At 38.6% G+C, this 15,597-nt stretch overlaps 1 protein-coding gene across 1 annotated transcript in view; it reads left to right on the forward strand.

Moving 5' to 3' along the window:
• The window catches only part of gpc5a (glypican 5a), a 142,915-nt gene extending 135,522 nt beyond the window's left edge, over positions 1 to 7,393 (forward strand). The window contains exon 9 of the mRNA XM_078246955.1: positions 4,021 to 7,393. Coding sequence (XP_078103081.1) covers positions 4,021 to 4,178 — 158 coding nt within the window. The 3' untranslated portion in view covers positions 4,179 to 7,393. The remainder of the gene's footprint in view (positions 1 to 4,020) is intronic.
• Positions 7,394 to 15,597: the final 8,204 nt, after the last annotated feature.

Raw genomic sequence — 15,597 nt, forward strand, 5'->3', positions numbered from 1 at the left:
CAAATGTGGTGAATTTACCAGTTAGAAATCAAAATAAACTCTGATAAACTGTAATTTGAATGCAAACAATGACATTACATTAGATTAGACTTTAATTATCCTCTGAGGGAAATTCAACCCTTACACCAACAAGTGATTGTCATGAATCCCACTCTGGGAAAAAGAATTGCAGGCTATTTCTGCTGCACCATAAAAAGTGGAATTGAAGTCCACAGAGTCCAAATTGCCTCTGCAGCTGGTCTTATTTTATTCTGCTAGTAAGATAAAGTTTGATAACAGAGCCTTTATAGACTCTGAAAGGGTCTGGGTTGGACTAATCCTGCGCATGACAGACTTATGACCCTTGGGCCTAAGTGAGAAACTTGAAAGTCTTGGAGCAGCTGGTCATCTATCTGGGTCCAGCTTTACTTCTTCCCTGTGGGGATGAACTAGGATGGAATTTGAAGTATACTGAGGTGACATCAGCAGGGTTTAAGAGTCACTCAGGAAGGGACACTGAATTCCTCCCCCCTCAATTTTTTTGCCTCCAAAGAGATGTAAACAGCAAGATGAATGTTGACAGCTGGTGTGGTGCAGTTGTCTGAATTGATATCCATTGCTATTAAGGTGTGATTTTCAAAGGTGTAGACCATTGGGGGTGTTTGAGTTCAAGTCCAGGCGATTTCTGGTATATAACTATAGGTAAGAGTTAGTAAAACAAGGCTGTTCTATTTTTAAACCTTTAAGTCATTATCTCATTACTGTACATGCACTGTCTTGTTGGTTAAATGTCACTCCTCACCGTGAGAGGCAAAAACAAAATTAAACAAATTACCTCACTGGAAACTCACTTTATCCACCTTATGTCCCTGTATCCAAACGTTATCTACAGTGTCAAAGAAAGAGTCCAGCTGTGATGGATTGGCAGCGACTTACTTGTAAGGGCTCAGTATTATTCAACAGTTTGACTGGGTTGAGTGATGAGCAACTGTTGAGTGAGAGGGTGACTATGAAAGGGTACTGATGTTTTCTGCTTTGCTTATATATATATATATATATATATATATATATATATATATATATATATATAATTGAGAATTATAATACTCTGTAGTGCCAATTGTTTATTATATAGATATAACGTGTTTGAAAAGCAGAGAGTTCCTTCATACTTGCACAGCTGCATCTCGTGTGTGTATGTATGTGTGTGTGTGTATGTATGTATATATATATATATATATATATGTGTGTGTGTGTGTATGGGTATGTAAAATGGCAGCAGTACTATCACCAGTAAAAACCTTGAGAACATGCCTTGTAAAAAAAAAAAAAACATCAGCAGCAACATCATCAGCAAATGCACACTGCAGATGGAATAGAATATGATACACAAAATGTGGGCTGCAATATATGTTTCTAAAATAGTGGGATTGTTTTAGCTCTTCAGGAAGCTCATTCCCTAACTAAAGCCCGCTGGTGACAAATTCGGATTGAATGAATGTCCCACTGACATTTTCTTCAAAAGTGGGTTTGATTTGCCAGAACTGTTCCTGAAAGTGTTAAAGTATAAAAATATCAAGTTCTTATTGAAAGGTTTGATGTTTGTCTTTTCTTTCTTTTTCTTTCTTTTCTGCCATTCAAATGCTAGTTGTGTAAATTTTAATGTACATCAGGTACTTTTGTAGCAAAACCAGTCAGGGTCATTTGGTGTAAAGGTGATATTAAGCAGCAAATCATCTGCAGGGAGGGAGTCTGTGTTGTGTGACCCAATGGGAGCAGCTTAAGAGAAAGAAGGATTAACCACACACACACAGCCGCAGACACTGTCATGACTGTCACCTCATGGTGACCCATACCCAGCTCACAGTCACCTTTTTACTTGTAATAGTCGCAAAACTATGTCATGTGGCCGGTCGCCATCACATGACTAGTCGGCGGTCATTGTTATTTCGTATGGTAAACCAATTGTTGTGCATAAGTTTTCATGCATCTCTTCATTATAAGACAATCCGATATGTATCTAGATACATGGGCTACGATACAGTTCAGATGTTGAATCAAAGAGGTGCGATTCGATGAGATATGATTCAATGAGATACGATTCAATCTAATTGATAAAGTTAATATTTGTTTAATATAAACACATTCATTTTCCATTATAAATTAAAATAAGCGTATTCTATAAAAGAAGCATTGCATACCTTCAAATAAATATACATTTTGTAAAAGGGACCAGGAAATGGCAAAGCTAGGACATTCTTATAGTATAACTTTAACTTAATTAGCTAGCCACTTATATAACATACACATTAGCTCTATAATGTAGTAAATCAAACAGCCTCCTTGCTGCTGTAATCGTAGATACAGTAACTCAAACATAGGTCCACGTTACACAGCCATTGTGAGCACTCTGATAATAGTCATATACAGTATTACGTGAGTATACATATCAGCACAATAATACTGTTGTGTACTGTTGCGTGCAACATACCAAAAACAAACATCTTGAAAAGAAGTCACTGAGCTGTGCCATCTCAGAGTCTCTACAAACTGGAATCATTGCAGAAATTAAAAGAAAACTTTTTCCTGTAAAGAAATCCATCTGTTGATCAATACTTATTTAAACTATTATAATTTGTAATTAAGTGTATGCGTTCATCCTAAACGCCTCGGCACAAACATGGGTGTTTACACAAAGGAGCACCCAAGATGCTCTCTGCTGCACCTCGGGGGGATGAGATGGAGGCTGAAGGTGCTGCCTAGTTGCATCAGCTCACTATAAATAGGGTGGTGGAAAATAAACAAACTCCCTTAAAGGTTTAGTGGGAGCAACAATGTATTGCAGCTGTGAAATATGTGTGAAGCATTATGGCTATAGTTATAATTATGGGGTAAAACACCACACCCAAATGCATATAGATAGATAGATAGATAGATTTTCTTGTGATATTCCGAAATTTTCTTTCGCCCACGAATTCCAAAACCAACAATGAATTGATCCTATTTTAAGTATTCCATGTACTACCAGAGCCTGATACAGTTTAGTCATCTGTGCTACAGAGCTCCACTGTTACAAAATATAAAAAAATATTAAAACATAAAACTTCTAGGGCTGACACCTTCTGGTTGGTTGGTCAATATTACTGGTGTTACTTTCATAGAATCAGAATCCGATTTATTGGCCAAGTATACTTACATACACAAGGAATTTGACTTTGGTTGGTGTCTCTATACATAGACAAATAGTAATATAGACACATACTGTGCAATGCCGTGTGTCTACAAAAGCGTTTTACCCAAAGTGGAACATTTTTCAACTCTCGGTGACCAGAAAAAAAGCCTAACGTGTCGCGCTCATCGCAGAATAGGGGCTCAGTGCCTCGTCATGCTGCTGGCGTTTGTAGCATAGTGTAAATATGTGGCGCCTATTTAAAAGAATTACCAACATACGCTAGCCTCAAGTTAAAAAGCTTTGGTGGACACACAACCCTACCAGGTAGAGTGTGCTCAGTCCACTGTAGCCGATTTAGCTTTTTTTTCCCCCATCGACCAATCGATTGATTGTTTAGGTAGAATTTCAGTCAACAGAACGCCTGGATAGCTCACCTGGTAGAGCTCGGCCCATATATAGAGGTTTATTCCTCGACGAAGAGGCCTAGGGTTCGAAAACAACCTTTGGCAATTTCCTGCATGTCTTGCCCCTCTCTCTCTCCCCTTTCATATCTAAGCTGTCCTATCAATTAAAGGCAAAAATTCCCAGAAAATAATCTTAAAAAAAACGACAACAAAAGCAACAGTACTTTAATAAATGAAACTACATATGTCTGACCCATTTTTAGGATTGAATGGGCTTAGGGCTGAGTGCCACAGACAGGGGAGGGAAGTCAGATAGTATTGAGACACTCTGGTTTTGGTCTTGGACTAGTGTAGATCATCCTTGTACTTAAAGTTAACAGTGCAAACAGTAATATGTCTTCCATGATGTTATATTGATAATGAGCATCCTTCTGACTGGCCTGTTGGTTTCTGCTCTCTCCTCAGTTAGTCCAGATGTGACCGGTGATCACAAACATCATCATCATCATCATTATCCACCTGCCGAGGATTCAGAGATGGATGGCAGATCCAGGAGCCTTGGACTGACAGGGACCATCTGGGTCGTGATATTGCCATGTTTACATATGCTCATGGCCTTGTAACAGCTGCCTTTTTGCAGCATGAAACTTTCAAGACTTGTTTTCAAGCTTATTTATCCAGAAACGAAAGGTCCAGTGGATGTAACAAGCTTTATGTAATGGAGGACCACTTCCACACAGTGCATAACACGGTACCCTGTGAACCCTAATGATCATGTGGAAATGACAAGACACTGCAGCTTTTGTGAGACGGCATATGGTTCAGATTTGCGTATAGTAATTCTTTTTTACCTGGCATTCATTAACACTAATAATGACTTATTTATAACAGCGGATGTCAAGAATAACTACAACTTATGTTGTAAAGGTTTGGTATTAATTTAATTGTATTGCTACACATAATATATATGATCTGTGTATATATAAGCATTAATTTGCATCTGCATATCACATTATAATGCATAGTACAGGTTGCACTTCTTTTAAGTGGGGTTTAAAAACTGCTGTAAAATGAGTCAATTAATCTATATGGATACTTTTGAAGTTGGATTTGAAATTGAAAAAAATCTGTCTCCCCAGCTCTTACAGTTAGCTCTTACAGTTGCAATATTTATAAGAGCTAAATTAAAATGGCTTGTTATTGTTAAAACATTGTATGAATCCCTTCTGAGTATCAACCTGTGTCTTTACAGACATTTTTTTAATACAAAAGTGCTTCAGATTGTATAAATCTTACAAGAAGCTCTCAGATATAGTCCGTATGTTCTTAAGCATTTTGCTAATAAGAACAAAAAATTATTCAAGGCATCTGCTATTCACTTGTAATAGCTGCCATTCTGTTCAAAGTCCATTTAATTGGCTTATTTCAATTGCAAAATTGACCTGTTATGCTATTGCCGAGGGAAATTGTGAAAGGAGAGGGGTGGGGAGGTGGAAGTTGTGGGCAAGTGAGAGAGTTCATACTCCTTTCTTCTTTAGGAATAGATTAGTTTCTTCAGGAGTCTATTATCATCTTTCAAACTCAATCCTCCTCCTCCGGACGGGAGCTGATAGCTCCTGGAGTCACTGGTGAGGAAGAATCCAATTGCTCCTACCTACTACCTAACTGCGTACTGCTGGTGTGTTACTGGCAGGTTTCTGTGCAGAGAAAAAGAAAATGCATGCATGTCTGGTCAATGGCTGAGACTACTCAACGGTATCGACAATTGGTTCTTTGGCTCACATATGCTGGGAAACTACTTGGAAAGCTTAAGAAATAATCCTATTAAGATGCTGCAGAAGCTAAAATGCTACTCTTTAAAACCAAATTTCACAATTCATATACAGCATATACTCTATGCATAAATACATACAAACCACAGACATAAACAGGAAAAACTTTAAAGAGCTGCTACTGTAAATAGACAACAATGTAAAAATAACTTTTAATTGGGGCTCAAAACTGCCAAAAGTACATTCTCCTCAGGTATTCTGATCATATATGATAGGATTTGATCATAGACTGTGACCTTCCTCACGCTGCAGTTGGCCTAAAGCTTAGGCCTAATTGTTGTCATTCATCATTTTCATCTTTAATATACCAGGTGAGGCTTTTATCATGATATAAAGTCAAGGCTGTTTGAGCATCTGAACCACTTGAGTAGCTTGGAGCTTTTTCCAACTACAGTCTCAAGGTTTATGAATAATAACTTTGAGATTAATTATATTCCTCATTTATTACTGAATTGTAGATGGTACTTTGTATTTGAATTAATGTCTTGTATATACAAGGCTTTTGTTTTGGGGGTGATTCCCTGACGACAATAGTCACTGCTTAACAACCTTAACACAGTTGTTAAACTCCCTAACAAGTCACGACTGCTCCCCCAAACCAATTATATCACAAGTTGGCACCATCAAAGTCAGTGCTACTGCCATTGGAACAGCTCTATTAATGACACTATTAAAGAATAGTGTTCAGCCTCTAACTAGATAACAGGAGCAGGCACAGAGACAAAGGTGCCTTGAGGCTAACTATAAGATGTCAGATTATAGTGCCTCTCGTTTGCTTAAAGGAAAGAGTTCAATTTGATGTCTTATGTGATTATTATAGCTCCATACTGAGATAGTTATCCAGAGAAAGGAGGAAAGGCGCCAGATGCTGATGATGAAAATGCCAATGTTGTGATGATGTGCACCCACATCCAGACAGGTGTCGTCCTGCGGGCATTGCAATGTGTCAGAACCTCTCGAAAAACATGTTTACTCTCTTATTCTGTGTTCAGAGAGTGAATGCATTATTTGAAAAAGAAATTCCTCTAATACATGCAGCTCTATTTTGACCCAGACTGTATTTTTTCCTGCAGTATTTTTTTTATAACCTAGTCCTAGTCCTTTAAGGAAATCAATTTCTAATTCCAACTTGGGTTTCATTTTCATAGCTTTGGTTGTAGGTTTAATGTGTTGTAACATTGTACTCACCAAAGCGAAAGATGAGATCTTGGAGCACAACAATATTGCTGAAAATAGGTCAGGCATTGCAACAAACGATCAGACAGGTTGTAAACAAACCGCTGGCTAGGAAAACTTATTTGGAGAAAAGAAATGAAGGCAAACAGTAAAATGATTATCCAGACTGTCCATTGTAGTCATCAATCACAGTATAACGGACTTCCTGGTTTACCTTTAACCTACCCTGCTTGCCATGTGCACATTAACTGTTTTCCTTTGCAATGATTAATAGCAACATTAGCAGCTTTCAGTTGTATCTGTTAATGAAACTTCTGATTTTCTGTCTGCTTGTGGCCCAGTTGGATCCATTTTTAACGTTTGCAGATCTCAGTAATTGTTTAGATAGTATGTGAATCCTTTACTATAAGTTTAACAACTATTAGTTTGTACTTGAATGTCTGTTTAATGTAGTCATATAATATCTGTATGAAATAACTTAACTTGAAGCCTGTTTTCCAGCAAAATCCTGAGGCTTTGGTTGTCATCCATCCTAACTGTTTTACTGCTCTGGGGGATCCCCAAGTTTTCCCAGGCCTGCTGACAGATATAATCCAAGGTTTCATGTTTTCTTGTGGCTTAAAAAGGATTTTCTTCTCCAGTATAAATCCCTGATTTTCCTTGGAAACTGTGAGTTGTCACTATAACTAAAATTTAAAAGGAAAAATGTAGGATACTAATCAGAGAATGATGTATATTTCTGTTCTGCCTGTTCTTTAATATATATAATTGACATGTTAATAATTTTGTAATAAAATAATGAAAAATAAATATTATACAATATTTCTTGATGAGGGTTGGCCAGCTTCTTTCTGTGCTGATTGAAGGTAGTTACATGTGCAACACATGACGTCATTTTTGTGAGAAATGTCATCCTGTTGAACATTGGGAATGATTCCGAATACCTCTCACTGCCACGCTGATCTCGACACCTTGGATCTGTGATCTCACTCTTTGGTCATGAGTCGTGACTGTACTGTAGGTGAGAGTTAGAATTGAGCGGTAAATTGAGATGTTTGCCAATTTATATCGCAGATCTGTCCTCACAGCCAAAGTAAAGCCAGTGTCCCTAACTGGCAGTCGGTCTCACTGGTGAATAGGACCGCCCGATTACTGAGGTTCTTCACTTCGACCGGCTGCTTTCTACTCATCTCATGTTTAATGTTGGTTTTTCACAAAGTACTTCCTCTACCTCTCAAAGCGGATAGATATATTCATGTATAACTTCAGTACCCATCAATAAATAATGCATCTTACTACATCCACTAGTGTTCATAGTTCCAACTTGTGGTATCATCTGAACATTTTTGGAACAGCAAAATCTCTCACAATGTTTCCTTTGATAGAAATTACAGTGATCGTAGTAGATTTAATTCAGTTATATATTTAGGAGTAAACACTGATTTTAGGTGTTGTTCATGTTTTTTCCACATATTTGAACTTCCAGTGGCTGGAACTGGAAGAGGTATGGCCATAGCTATAAAGCAGTTTTATATCTATGGGTATGGCGCTGTATGTTATCTTTACTATTTATCTTGGGTGTTAGCTTTACTTAGCTTCTAAAATACAGGAGTGTCCCTTTTTGTCACTAACTATAACGCGTTGCTTGTGTTGAAACGGCTCACAACCACTAAAGAACACAATCCTGTATACAGTGAGTAGTTACTTGTGTATTACAATGGCTTTGACTGAAGAATGTCTTTTTACCTTGGTCAACCAATCAATTCAAACAAAAAGGCTGACTGATCTAAGCATCAGATGATTATGTGTGAATTGTTGAAATGTTTTTCAAGAATGATTGACGTCAAACCACATAAAACATGATTTAATGTTTGATTTTGGATAGGTGATCAAAGTGCAACTATTCTTTGTAGAAACTGCCTTTGGCCTTTTTCAGTACTGGTTATTAGTTGAGAAACCTGGACAGTAATATGACAGGGTTCACTTTGCACACAGTGAGGGAGAAAAGGAGGGTGGTATTAATAAACTCCTGCATTTTATAAGAGGTAAAGACAGGTATTTTTTGAATAGCTCTCAGTGATGTAGTTTCTCAGTGCTGGAGTGAGTCCAATTACAATACATTCTGGTGTCTTCAAAATTACTCTGTGGTAAAGCCTCAGATAGTACGAACAGTATTTGATCTCTGCATACTGAAGAAGGGCTCCTGGGACCTTCTAAGGAGAATAGTGGTGAGCGCTGCTTAAACGTATACAGAGATTAATTTCATATTCCCATCGAGGTTTCTGTTTCAGTCAAAATTATTACTGTGACCTTGACAACAGCTAACGTTTAGCCCTAACATAGAAGGGAGCTTTAATCATCACAGTGCAGACACAGACAGGGCTTTGTATCATTCTTAAAGTTGTTCATGGTAAAGCCAGTGTTTTCAGAAGCTTAACTCTGCACAGTGAGTCAAGAACATACTGTATGTTGTTGTGAAATACTGTATGCCTGACAGGCTTTTTGTATTTTTGAATGTCTAAATGGTATTAATGGCAACTTTTTTTGATTAATTGAATGTTTTCTATAATGTTTTCCTACGGCTTAGATTTCCCCATTACCATACATCTTCGTCCGCTTATCCGGGGTCGGGTCGCGGGGGTAGCAGCTCCAGCAGGGGACCCCAAACTTCCCTTTCCCGAGCCACATTAACCAGCTCCGACTGGGGGATCCCGAGGTGTTCCCAGGCCAGGTTGGCGATATAATCCCTCCACCTAGTCCTGGGTCTCCCCCGAGGCCTCCTCCCAGCTGGACGTGCCTGGAACACCTCCCTAGGGAGGCGCCCAGGGGGCATCCTTACCAGATGCCCGAACCACCTCAACTGGCTCCTTTCGACGCGAAGGAGCAGCGGCTCTACTCCGAGCTCCTCACGGATAACTGAGCTTCTCACCCTATCTCTAAGGGAGACGCCAGCTACCCTCCTGAGGAAACCCATTTCGGCCGCTTGTACCCTGGATCTTGTTCTTTCGGTCATTACACATTCACAAAATTATGTGTCCAGTTATTTGGTTCAGTTTTGCTTTGCTTTCTGTATTTCCACATTTTTCTATAGGGAATGTGCATCATAAAAGTGCAGGTTTGAAGCTGAAGCATTGCTCTATTTTAGAACAGTCCACTCCAGTGTTTCTCCAGAGCTTACTCACAGGTCTGAGGACTGCGTACCATTGTGTGAACTTTTAGTTAAATCCCTCCTTCACAAACACGAACACCATGCATTAGACAAACACAACTAATGTTAACAAACTGAAGTGGGAACAGTAGTACTGATGCCAACAGGTGGAGCTCAGGTCAAGTGCTGCTGTCGACCTGCTCGGTGTAAAATTACAGAGACGTTATGGATAATCATAGGTGTATTTTTCACAGCATGATCCAGAGTAAGGTTAAGAACCTGCATTATTCATTTATCTCATTTTTCATTTTCAGACAGAAAGAGAACAGTGTCAACGAGCACCAAACCGAGCCACCCTGATGCCCCATAGGTACTTTTTACACTTCTTGATGCGTGTTTTCAGACATTAGTGGCAAACTGAAGGCACAACAGGAAAACACACACACACACACACACACACACACACACACACACACACACACACACACACACACACACACACACACACACACATACATCTCCTACCAGTTTTCTGTGTTCAAGCCTTTTTTGGGGGCAAACAGTCCCATCAATATAGTGTTTTCCCACTGTCTACCCACCCACTGCTGATCAGACAGGACTACAGCACAGGTTTCACAATAAATCCTCTCATCCCTTCCCTCCGTGGCTTTCCTCTTCACTCATTTTGTTTTTTTATTACTTTCCTCATGCTCACTACTTCACTATTTCGGTAATCATTTTCAATCTTTCCTTTTCGCAAACATGCATCTACAGCCCATAAATGACAGGTGCATAAACAAATGTAATATAAATTATATACATTTATATACCTCATATAGTATATCTTGATTTATATCAGCTGCCACAGTATCAGTCATAGATGTCTGCCAATTCGACCTGAAATCTAAATATGGCAGCCTTGCTGGGACGTGTGCCACGAGTGCCAGGTTTATTCTCCATGAGCTGAGAACTGGGATCAGGTGTGAGGATATGTGACCAGAAATAAGCTCGAAATATGTGTGCAGGAGTCTAAGAGTTATGAAAATGTAATTTGAAGTGCTGCTGTGGTGTCAAGTGAACCTGCCATCTAGTAGGAGCGGAGAAACACCAGCAAATAGGAAAGGACAAAATTGAAGAACATGGAAAAAAAATTAATTAGTATCAGATCTCAAATTGTGATGAGGCTGGAAACACACAGCAGTAAACGGTACAGATATCAGCTTCAAAGAACTACAGTAAATACAATTTCTTTACAATTAAATTCAGTGCAAAAGTAAAAAAAACAACAAAAAAAAACAGCAGGGATGTTGTGACAAATAACAACAAAGTTATTTTTCACAAAGTGTGACAAAAAAAAAAATTGATTCCTTTCTGATGTGCTTGACGCCTGGAGAGAAAATTGTTCTCTTTATCTTTGTTGTCTTTATCCCTATGTATGTCTGCTCTTGGAAGGTCAGTTGGCCACACAATGCAATATTGCTGAGTGTGCTGGGCACAACAGAGGGCTAATTTGGCACACGATGAGGCGATAAGACATGCTGTCGCTAATCCTTGAAATTAGAAAAATCACATGTGCAGTAAATGCTTTCTGGTTAAGGAGGGAGGAAAACAATTTAATTAATCTTCCCCTTGTTTACACCTTCCTGCTAAGAAAAGCTCCTGATATAATTCATTGCTTTGTCCTGTATCAAAATCTTTTTTATCCATGCAACAGCTTTAGCTTTACCATCATCACTTTCAATGATGTTCTGGGAGAAGAGCTTCATTTTATTTACTGACCTACTTATCACAGCTCACATAAGCATGGCACCATTACTAAGACCATCCCCATGGCCACTGACCCATTTGCCAGAAAAGCCAAACTTTGAAATATTAAATTTCCAGGTCACATAAGTCATGCTTAAATCTCTTCCCTAATATTTCTCCTCTGCTGCACACCACCACCTAATACCCCCTTCGTCCAATTCCCACCCACTTTCTTTTCCCATAGTTCTCTGGTGCAAGGTGGGTGTCCCGCTTAACATCAGTTTGTGACTGAGGTCTGACACATCCTCTCGCTGCATCCACGACGGACGTACTGCCAGTTCCATTTATGATGCAAGCCAGTACATTACTCATGCTTCTTAATTAGCTAGTGAAGCAGCAGCTTATACTGGTGAGACATTTAGTAGATCAGGTTCTTAGGTGACACAATCAACATGAATTTGCCACTGCATACAAAAGCAAACTCAATAAGAAATGGCACTGTGACAGAGGTTGGAGAGGATGTGGTATTTTTAACTACAAGCGATTATACTATTGTGAGTGAACATTTTAAGAAATGAACACAGGGTTCTCATTATATCAGTGCACAGAGTGAAACTGGCATGGAGGATTATGAGTATAATGGGTTATAGGTTATATTAACTGACTGAATGTTTGCTCTTCATGGTGCAAAGACAGAAAAAAAAACTGAAAATGTGTAGATGCAGTAAGTACAATTGCTCTTAATGGAGCACTGCATGAAGAGTCAATTCTGGAGGAGGGAACAGCAGCAAACACAACAGACGTTTTAGTTTTCTCTTGTCAGTTGAAAAAAAAGAGGCAGTGTGCTGTACCTGTTGGCACTGGAGCCGTTTGCCTCCAACATGGCAGTATGCAAACCTTTTTTTTTGTAGAGATCAGTGTGGTGACAGGCCTAATATCCACTGCAGATTCCTCTCTTTCTCCAGTCAAGTGGTGGGTCAAAAGGGAAAAAAGCGTTTCCTTTCTCTTCTCTGATACATGCTAATACGCAGTCTGTCAGTACTGAGGTGGCAAGGCCCTTTGGGAGGGTTTTGCACTGAACTATTTCTTGTCTGTAGAAAGATCAGGGAGGGTAATCTCTGTCTCTGCTATCCAGGACTGTGCTGCTGTGTAATTCAGTCTTTATCCTAAATCCGAGGAGAGCAAGACAGCAGAGAGAGAGAGAGATAGAGGGAGAATTATTTAAAAACCTCTAACGTATGATTCAAGAGAAAAATAGAAGTGAATTTGCAAAAGTAACATGGTTGCAAAGTAGTTAGGGCATTGACAGGGGGACCCTTTTTTCAGATGCAGCAAGATTCACAAAGTCTCTTCATCCTCATACAAAGCAGTTCACCAACAATATTCTGAATTGCCAATAAACAAAACAATAAACACTGCATTTCAATACCAGGAGGAACCAGCTGAGTGTGTTGGTGTGTTGAACCTGCAGTGTTGGTTTTGAGATGAAGCGTAAACACACAGAGTGGGTGGAGAAAACATCAGCATCTGGTGTTTTGTTAAAACATAAAGAACATTTAAAACAAAGGCCAATGATGAAGCCTGTCCAAAAGAACATATGATACTTGAGATTCACTTTGAAACTTATTTATTTATTATTATACAGTCTGGGTTAAATCCATTTAATTGCTCAACTCTTGTGGGAGTGTAAATTGAAAACCAAGGTTTAATTTCATAGGTCTCTATTTTCAAGGGATTCTTCAGTGTCTCTAAAGCCCTTGCACTATTACTTGTCATGTAAAAAGCAATTACAATCAGTGCATGGATGAAATGTGTCATCAGAGAATCCATTAACAATGTCCTCAGACCTTAATATTTACAGTCACCACCCTACTTTCAGAGCAAACAGAGTTTTATGAGTTGTGAAGGACAATTAAAAGGCATTGGTGTCATTGTCAGGACTGTAGTATTAGGAAGTCTATTTGAGGCAGTTATGATTTCACAAAGGTATTTGATTTTACCATTACTATTTTACTGTATTAGATTAAATTATACACGTGTTCCCTTTGTGTCCATGCCTTGTATCTGATGGTAAAAAAAACTATTTTGCTCTCACATTATTAATTAACTAATGCTACTACTATAATTGTTTAGGTGCAATACAAAAGGTCTTTAAAAATGTGTGAAGGGAAAACAACAGATTGTAATCGACAGTTTTCTCTCTTTAAGGAGACGATAACCAATAAACTCCAAATAAAATGTAATGTCCTCAGTCTCTTAGAGTAAGCTGTCCTAAAGGAATAGTTTGTCATTCTGGGAGATAGGCCTTCACTCTTATGTTTGTACACTAACAATGAAGCTACAGCCAGCAGCCAGTTAGCTAGCTTAAAATAAATACCAGAAACAGCTAGCCTGGCTGTGTCCAAATATTAATCTGGATCAGCACCTTAAACACTCACTAATTAACTGTCTATTGCCTGGAAAATATCCCCCTGTTTCCCCCTACTTCCAGTATTTATGCCAAGTAAAGCTAATCACCTCCTGGTCACAAATAAAATTGTCAACTCTTTTACTCACATTTTCTATATTAATGTAACCTAATATGTATTTTTTGGCAAATTTGACTTCCCCACACACTGTCTAAATTGTTTCAAGCATTCCCCCACAATGGCAGGTATATAGGTCTAAATCAGGCCTAAATCTGCTTACATTTTACACTAAAACAGGGTTTCCAAAGTCTGACACTGTGGCCCCCCTCACACAAAATTGAGGCAAAGGTGTCTCCCCAACACCTACCCGCCATCACCTTCCATGGAACTACATTGCACATGATGCTTTGGGGGATGTATACAGGAAGTATAATGTTTGAAGTCAGTGAGTTACCTTTAGGCAACAACTTGAGCCCTGTTTTCTTTAACCTATTTGTTTACATGTTGGCAAATTGGCACCATTAAAAGTATGCTGAATTAGCTATTATTGCAGTAGACCCACGTATGTTCAGACAACTATCGCTGGATTACTTTAATACTGCAGAAACCTTTTTTTTTGCAATGGACATCAGAGATGATATCCCCGGAAAGTGTAAGTCACACTAAATCTAAAAATATGCGTATCATGTCTGTGTGTTGAGATTTATGTTAGTTATGATTTAGAAAGGAAGTTTACATTTTTGACACAAATTGCAGTAATCAGGTTTCAATCAAGTTTTTTTTAAGTAGCCTACCATAATATCCATGAGCACAGGTGTTGTGTCGAAGTCCCGAATACCGTTTCTATTAATTGTGACCCTTAAAACAAAGCTTGGTCCTCTGTCCTCTGGCACTTTGTCGTCACACTCATTTCTACAGGTTGTGACCAGTTCTGTCTAATAATTTCTCCATATCCCTTCTCCAATTGTTTTATTGCATTACATTTTAGATGCCTGAAAAGATACAATTATGAAGTATTTTTTTTAGAAAAGAAGCTAATTTCCTGCTTTCCTTACCTTTTAGTCATCTGGTGACCCCTCAGATTTACATGGCGACACCATGGGAGAGTTCCAAAATGGTAATTACAGCTCTGCACAGATGTCACATAGATCTCTTCTTTGATGTCAGACGCTCAACTGCTAATTTGTATATTTCAATTAAAGAAAAGAATGTGGACTGCTGCAAAAGACATCAGTGAGACAGTAAAAATGTGTTAAAATATTTACCAACATTCTGTTTGTTGGTGAAATTGTGGCCTGCATGCTCACATGTAAGCAGCCATTTGCTGACACAGTGAATACTAATCACTAAAATGAATAGAATTCTAAAACTGTCCAGCTGTGTGAAAGTTCAATTCAAATATTCTGAATGCAAAGATAAACAAATGGTTTTATTTATTTATTTTAACTATGCCAGCGGATCAGCTGCAGTTACAGCACTCATACTGCATTTCTCCAACACTATACTGTACAGTGAAACAGACTTAGTTATTTCTATATAGGGGGTTTTGCCAATCCAAAATTATCAAGTGGATCCTGCAGAAAGATCTCAGCTCTGTCTTTGAAATCCATGAACTTTTGTATTTCGACAGGAGTTTTGCTTTTCCATAATTGAAGCACATAAATAATTTTACAGACAGAAAGAGAGATTATGATGAATAATTCTGGTTCAGATGTGAAGCCGTTTCGTGTTG

The sequence above is a fragment of the Sander vitreus genome, chromosome 1, assembly GCF_031162955.1.
Source record: "Sander vitreus isolate 19-12246 chromosome 1, sanVit1, whole genome shotgun sequence".
Lineage (NCBI taxonomy): Eukaryota > Metazoa > Chordata > Actinopteri > Perciformes > Percidae > Sander > Sander vitreus.